Here is a 7,559-nt window from a genome sequence, read left to right as displayed (position 1 = left end):
TCCACCATGGTTGGGTAACCCACTTAGCTTTCTATCATCTGATAATCTAATAAGCAGCCTTTGTCTAAGTCATTGATTGCACAGGACTGATCCCTGGGGCATTTCCCTGGATACATCAGCCAGTCAACAAACGTTTATTAAGGGTTTTTCTATGTGCCAGAGATTGTGCTAAACACTGGGGAGACAAAAAAGAAAACAAAAAAATTATTAAGTCCCTGCTCTCAATGAGCTCACATTCTTAATTAATTTTTTTTTTAATTTTAGTGAGGCAATTGGGTTAAGTGACTTGCCCAAGGTCACACAGCTAGTAAGTGTTAAGTGTCTGAGACCGGATTTGAACTCAGGTCCTCCTGACTCCAGGGCCGGTGCTCTATCCACTGCGCCACCTAGCTGCCCCGATGAGCTCACATTCTAATGGAGCATAAAACCATTAATCATTGTTCTTTGGGTCAAACCATTTCACTGTCTCTGAATTCATCTAACTATACTAACCCATACCTCTCCATCTTGTCTAGCATGAGACACTTTGCTAAAATCTAGGTGGTTACGTTGCTTTAATCATCCAAAGATCGTAGATTTAGAACTGGAAAGGACCTAAGAGACCATCTAATCCAATTTCCTCATTTTACAGATGAGAAACTGATGTCCAGACCTAGTGACTTGCCTAAGTCGCACCGGTAGTAAGCAGGATCTTCACTGAGGTCTTCAGTTCCCTGATTTACAGTTGTCACTGTTTACAGCTTTGAAGAACTATTCTACCCACTAGTGAACTAATATGCAGGATGAGACACGCGTTTCTGAACATGACCATTTGTTTTTCTTGACCACATATTTGTTACAGGAGGGGTTTTTTGGTCTTTTTTTTTCTTTTCCACTTGAGTTGGAAGGGAGAGAAAATATGAATGCTTGTTGACTAAAAAACAAAATAATATTAAATTATTTTAAATATTTTTTATATTAAAAAAAAAAAACTAATCCTCCACCAATTCCAGGTGTCCCCAAGCAACAATACATGAATAGCCGGGAGAGGACCTTCAGAAGTACGCCGTCGATTGAGCCAGGTGCTCGCCGGGAGGTGAAGGCAGCCCTGGAACACAAGGCCTGCTGGGAAATGTAGTCAAGCTCTCGGAAGCTGAGGCCTAGAACTGGGAACGCTCAGATACGTTCATCCCCTGAGCGAGCTCCTTAAGACTCGAGAGAGTGAGAAAACGGGCGTGGGCCGAGAGCCTAGCGCAAAGGTGCAGTTGGAAGTTGACGGTCGTCAGTTGGTGGAGCCCGCTCACGTGACCCAGGAACCAACCAGCCCTCCAGATGGAACCGCCCACAACTGAGGAAGACAAGAAGCACTGCCTGAGGGTGGAGGGCCTTTTTGAAATCCCTGATGAGAGATTTGACTGTCTTCGTTAGGATATCCTTGCAACCCAGGAAGGGATTTTTGGATTTGGAAATCATCTTACAGCAATGAGTTTGGAGAAGAAAAGAAGCGGCCCGTATCACCAGATGAAGACTCGTGATGAATCCCCGCCCGCAGGCCGTCCAATGAGAAGAGAGCTCCAACGTGAAAAAGCGAACGAAAGCCAAGAACCTTATAAAGTGACCAGCACTGTGAGGAAGCTCTTCGGACCCAACATCCAACCCGGAATGCGGCAGGAGCTCATCAGGCTTATTGCAGCAAAAAGAGAAAAGGAATATGTCAATTTTCATAAGTTTAGATTCTTTGTTGGAACGTGGAATGTGAATGGCCAATCTCCAGACAGTGGGATAGAACTGTGGCTTAATTGTGATAGAGAACCTCCAGACATTTACTGCCTTGGATTCCAGGAGCTGGATTTGAGTATGGAGGCCTTCTTCTACTTGGAATCTACCAAAGAGCATGAGTGGCTGGCATCTGTGAAACAAGCCTTGCATTTCAAGGCCAAGTATAAGAAAGTACAGCTAGTCCGCCTGGTTGGAATGATGCTACTGATATTTGCCAGAAAAGAGCACTGTATGCATATCCAGGACGTTGTGACAGACACTGTGGGAACTGGACTCATGGGGAAAATGGGAAACAAAGGAGCTGTTGCCGTGAGATTCGTGTTCCACAACACGACGTTTTGCATCGTCAATTCCCACCTGGCTGCCCAGGTGGAGGATGTTGAAGGTAGGAATCAGGATTATAAGGACATCTGTGCCCGAATGAGTTTCCTTGTCCCGAATCAGGGTCACCTGACCATCATGAAACATGATGTGGTCATTTGGTTAGGAGATTTGAACTACAGACTTTACATGTATAATGCCAAAGAAGTGAAAAGGCTTATTAATAGGAATGACCTTCAAAAGCTCTTAAAGTTAGACCAGCTGAATATTCAGCGTGCGAACAAGAAAGCTTTTGCTGACTTTGCAGAAGGAGAAATTCGGTTTATCCCCACATACAAGTTTGACAGTAAAACAGACCGATGGGATTCCAGTGGGAAATGCCGCATTCCAGCATGGTGTGACCGAATCCTTTGGAGAGGGGCAAACGTTAATCAGATCCGCTACCAGAGTCACATGGGGCTAAAAACCAGTGACCACAAACCGGTCAGTTCTTTGTTCCTCATTGAAGTGCAGGTTGTAAATGAGAGGAGATACCAAGAGGTATTTGAAGACAGTGTTCAACTCATGGACAGGATGGAAAATTCCTTTCTTCCTTCAGTAGCACTCAGCAGGAGAGAATTTGTGTTTGAAAATGTAAAATTTCAGCAACTGCAAAAACAGAAATTCCAAATCACCAACAATGGTCAGGTTCCCTGTCATTTTTCTTTCATCTCTAAGCTTGGTGAGAGGCAGTACTGCAAACCATGGCTTCATGCTAAGCCCTGTGAGGGCAACTTGGAGCCAAATGAGACATTAGACATTTCCTTGGGTGTCTATGTTAATAAAGATTCTGTGCCAGTCCTGAATTCAGAGGAACATAACATTAAAGACATTCTTATTCTTCATTTGGATCAAGGCAAAGATTACTTCTTGACCATCAGTGGCACTTACCTCCATAGTTGTTGTGGCACATCCTTAGAAGCTTTGTGCCAGATGAGAAGACCAATCAGAGAAGTCCCTGTTTCCAAACTCATAGATTTGGAGGACACTCCTTTAGAGGAAAGTGTCAGTGAAAAACCTCTTCAGATTCCCAAGGAACTCTGGCTCTTGGTGGACCACTTATATAAGCATGCCTGTGACCAGAAGGATTTGTTCCAGATTCCTGGATCACAAAAAGAAGTTAGGCAAATTATTGATTGCTTGGATACTAGCATTCCTAAGACAATACCTGGAAGTAATCACTCAGTAGCTGAAACACTCCTCATCTTTCTGGAAGCTCTGCCAGAGCCTGTTATCTGTTATGAACTATATCAAAGATGCCTTGACTATTCACATGACTTCCGACTCTGCCAACAGGTAATTTCACACCTTCCACAGCACCACAGAAACGTTTTCTGGTACCTGATAGCTTTCCTCCGAGAACTCTTAAGGCACTCTGAAACTAACAACATTAATGCCAATATGCTTGCCAATCTTTTCTCAAGTCTTCTACTGCGGCCTCCACCCAATCTAAAGGCAAGACAGACTCAGAACAATCACCAACGTGCTGTCCAGTTTCTCTTGGGCTTCTTGCTTGGAGGTGATAAACATTAACTCTTCCTCTCATTTTACCATGCTCACCTCCAAATTCCAGGACAAAGGAATCTCAGGCTGTGAATGTTCAGAACTGACTTGAGAGCATTTCTCTTTAGCTCCAAAGGGATTTACACTCCAGCTTTTTGGCTGTTAGCTTTTGAAAGTCTATACCTTAAAAGTACATTAGGGAAAGTGAGTCTTCTCCTAGGAACCCCTTGATCCACAACACACTAACAACATATCCTGTACATCGGAGGACTTAAGACTCATCATTGTGCCAAGCCAAAGAATCCCATGTTTTGATGTTTTGTGCTTTATCTTTGTGGGGCAAAGAGATCTGTATTCACAGTCCAAAAAAAAAAAAAAGTCCAAGATGAATTCCAGCCCTGGAGTGAAGGTAGCATACAGAGTCATTCTTGGCACAGAAATTCCTCATTATGGATGCTGTGTTTTTATTAATGCAGCTTAAGGTAGTCTTGGTCCTTTTTGGCCACAGTGCCACACTGTTGATTGATATTGAGCTTTCAGTTCACTAAGAGCCCCAGACCTTTTTCACACAAACTGTTGCCTACATCTCTCATCTATCCAGAATCCATACAACTAGAAAAACCAAATAACCAAAATCACTTCCCACATCCTTATTTCTTGAGGGAAACAAGTGTCCAGTAAGCTGACTTATTCAAAAAGATAATTTCCAGTATATGCCATAGGGTTAGTTCAAATTTAGTACAGTTTCTTCCATTATCCACATGACAACAGAAAATGTAAAGGGGACAAAGCATAGCATATAGTAGATGCATAATAAATGTTTGTTCAATTAAATGATCACAATATTCAAATACTGAAGGACTGCCAAGTGTAAAGAAAAGTAGATTTAGTCTTCTTAGATAGAGAACCTGGATCAAGGAGTAGAGTGTTATAGGCAGATATATTTTAGCTCAGCATAAGAAAGAAATCCTATCGGGGCAGCTAGGTACCACATTGGATAAAGCACCGGCCCTGGATTCAGGAGGACCTGAGTTCAAATCCGGCCTCTGACACTTGACACTTACTAGCTGTGTGACCCTGGGCAAGTCACTTAACCCTCATTGCCCTGCAAAAAAAAAAAGAAGAAAGAAGAAAGAAAGAAATCCTATCAGAGCTACCCAAAAATTAGCTAGATCACCTGGTAAGATAGCTAACTCTCCATCACTTAGAGGTGTTAAAGTAGGGGCTAGATAGCCATTTGTTGGACTAGCTGATCTCTAAAGTCCTTTCCACCTCTAGATGTCTAAGTTTTTATGATTCTGGGACAATACTGTATGTACCATGAGACCCTGAGGCTCTCAGTGATTCTGAAATGTAAGCACAAGTTGATAAAAAAAAGTTTTCAACCAAAACCTTCTGCTACCTCTTCCCCAGGGTCAATAGTCAGTAGTAGAATGACAACTAGAGAATGTATTTACTGATTTCTAGGCTTCTATTTCATGTTTGTTTGTTTCTTCCTACTCTTATCACAACACTGCTCCTAGAATTCCTCCCACCTTGCCTATCTCACTCCAGGGAGAAGCTTCCTAAAGCATCATCACTACCTGTCCCCATGTTGGTAAGTGCTATTATGGATCCTTGATTGATCCTTTAGAATGTTGCCAGGGTGTTCAAGAAGGCTCAGAACTTAGATGGAGAAGCACTGAGGGTCACTTGTGCTGCAGTGGCATCTGTAGCAATCACTGGTCCTCCATGTGGCTCCAGAATTAAAAAATATTCCATCCTTAACACAGCCAAAGAGTATAAAACACCAAGTTTCCAAGTCACTGTTAGTGCTCTTTAAAACAACTTGTCAGGGGCAGCTAGGTGGCAAAGTAGATAAAGCACCAGCCCTGGATTCAGGAGGACCTGAGTTCAAATATGGCCTCAGACACTTGACACTTACTAGCTGTGTGACCCTGGGTAAGTCATTTACCCCCATTGCCTCACACACAAAAAAATAATAATAAAAAATTAAACAGCTTGTCCCCTCATCGAGTGTACTGAAAGATCAACCTGCCCTCCATTTGAATGAAATGTCATTTCTGGTAGAACCCCATGAAGAACATATGCCTCAAGTTGTATGTGTTAGGAAATGGTTATGCCCATTTATGGATAGGATGGGCAGAGGAAGCGGGTTTGGTACTGAGGCTACTTTGAATATATATGTTTGGAGGTAGGGAAAGGTGTTAATCTTCAATTAGCTCAACTGGTAGCATTTCAAATTCCCAAAGTCTCTGAGACTTGCCTAATCTGCTGTATGACTTTAGGCAAATCATCTCACCCACAGCCCTGGTCTCAGTTTCCTCATCTCTAAAATGAGAAGAATGATCACATCCAGATTAGAAGTCCTATGGTTTTCATGGGTGATGCAGAGTAAGGTCCAATGTAGAATCATAAAAACTAGTATGAACTACATATATTCACAGATCTCATTTAAAGAGCTTCATAAGCATCTTGAGATGGTAAAACAGGGAATGACACCTGGTGGCAGAAGTGCAACAGCTGACATTTTCCTAAAGCCAAGAGACCCCACAAAAGTCTTCTTCAGATGCCTGCTTCATCTTGGAGGGAAGTGATCTTGCTGGAAAGTAAAGACATTGTCTTGAATGCTACCATGTCTTAGAGAACTTTAGTTCATAAGACCAAAATAATACAAGAAACCACCTCAGCCAGCAAACATTTGATGTCCTTGCCAAACAGAGAGAAAGAACAGCCAAGAACAACAGCAGGGCAATCACATTTGCAAAATATTTCAAAAGAGGAAGATAGAAGCTCAAACAAGAAAAAAACCATCACCTCAGAAATCAGAAGAAAAAAAAAACAGTGGAGGGCAAAAGCAAGCTTGCAGAAAGCTTGGCATGAAACCCACCTACGCCAGCTCATCCTGAAAGCACTCATGGATAGACTAGAAGGCAATAAATATTCCAGAAATGAAACATTAGTCTGTTTTTCTATGGAAAGTCTCATGCTTGTTGATAATAGAAACACTAATTTTGGGCAATAGTACCTCTACAAGCTGAGCTACTTAAAAGAATAGACATGTCCTTTAAGAAGATGAAGTTGGAAAGAGCAGCAGGATATACTAAATATAAACAAGGAAAAAAAATGTGCTAGAGGTATGACAACATTAAGAGCAGTCAGGGGTTGATTTTCAAGATATCTCCAAGAGGTGAAGATCTCAAAAGAATAGAAAAGATCACAGATGGTATTATCACACAAAAAAGGTAACTCAGAAAACAATAACTACATACTTATGTGCCCACATTTTCTTATTTTAATGTGTTAGTGAATATGTAATTTCATCAGTATGTGTAGTATCTCCATTAGGGAGACCACAACTCTTCCATTCCTTTTCATTCTCTGTGACCCTTATCCATTTTTGTTGTAGTTGTTCAGTCATTTTTCAGTCATATAAAACCCTTTTTGATCCCATTTGAGGTTTTCTTGGCAAAGATACTAGAGTGGTTTGCCATTTCCTTCTCCAGTTCATTTGACAGGTGAGGAAACTGAGGCAAATAGCATTAAGTGACTTGCCTAGGGTCACACAGCTAGTGAGTGTTTGAGGCCAGATTTGAACTCAGAAAGATGAGTTTTCCTGACTACCAGCACTCTATCCACTGTGCCACCTACATGTCTGACCCTTGTCCATGCTCTCCCATAAATCCTCCTCAAAGGGCTCACACAGAATGCTAGGGGCTTCCTGTAATTATTTTGACATTAAATCAATACAGTGTAGTACACCAGCTATCTATCATATGTTAAGATCATATAAAATTCCTTAATAGATGAGATCACAGGGATAGTGTTTTTCAATGATCTTCTGATTATAAATACCAAGCAGGATATAAAATTTACTCAAAAAAATTTTTTGCCACAATAACAGAAGATATCCAGGCCAACATCCAAATGAAAGAAGA

The 7,559-nt window shown here is 41.5% G+C and overlaps 1 protein-coding gene across 1 annotated transcript; it reads left to right on the top strand.

The window, feature by feature from the left end:
• Positions 1-1,012: 1,012 nt before the first annotated feature.
• On the top strand, positions 1,013-3,651 carry LOC122738297 (inositol polyphosphate 5-phosphatase OCRL-like). Its single transcript, XM_043980347.1, has 3 exons — positions 1,013-1,113; positions 1,160-1,283; positions 1,408-3,651. The coding sequence occupies exons 1-3, from the start codon at positions 1,013-1,015 to the stop codon at positions 3,649-3,651; spliced, it is 2,469 nt and encodes an 822-aa protein (XP_043836282.1).
• The last annotated feature ends 3,908 nt before the right edge of the window (positions 3,652-7,559 follow it).

This window comes from Dromiciops gliroides, chromosome 2 (genome assembly GCF_019393635.1).
Source record: "Dromiciops gliroides isolate mDroGli1 chromosome 2, mDroGli1.pri, whole genome shotgun sequence".
Taxonomy (NCBI): Eukaryota; Metazoa; Chordata; class Mammalia; order Microbiotheria; family Microbiotheriidae; genus Dromiciops; species Dromiciops gliroides.
Note: the sequence above shows the minus strand (reverse complement) of the source record. Positions and strands in the feature narration are given on the sequence as shown.

Excerpts from the sequence above, each read along its gene's own strand:
- LOC122738297 (XM_043980347.1), top strand. The coding sequence starts at position 1,013 with ATGAATAGCCGGGAGAGGACCTTCAGAAGTACGCCGTCGATTGAGCCA. Across the intron at positions 1,114-1,159 it reads CACAAGGCCTGCTGGGAAAT|ATACGTTCATCCCCTGAGCG; the intron begins GTAGTCAAGCTC and ends GGGAACGCTCAG. Across the intron at positions 1,284-1,407 it reads AGTTGGTGGAGCCCGCTCAC|GATATCCTTGCAACCCAGGA; the intron begins GTGACCCAGGAA and ends TGTCTTCGTTAG.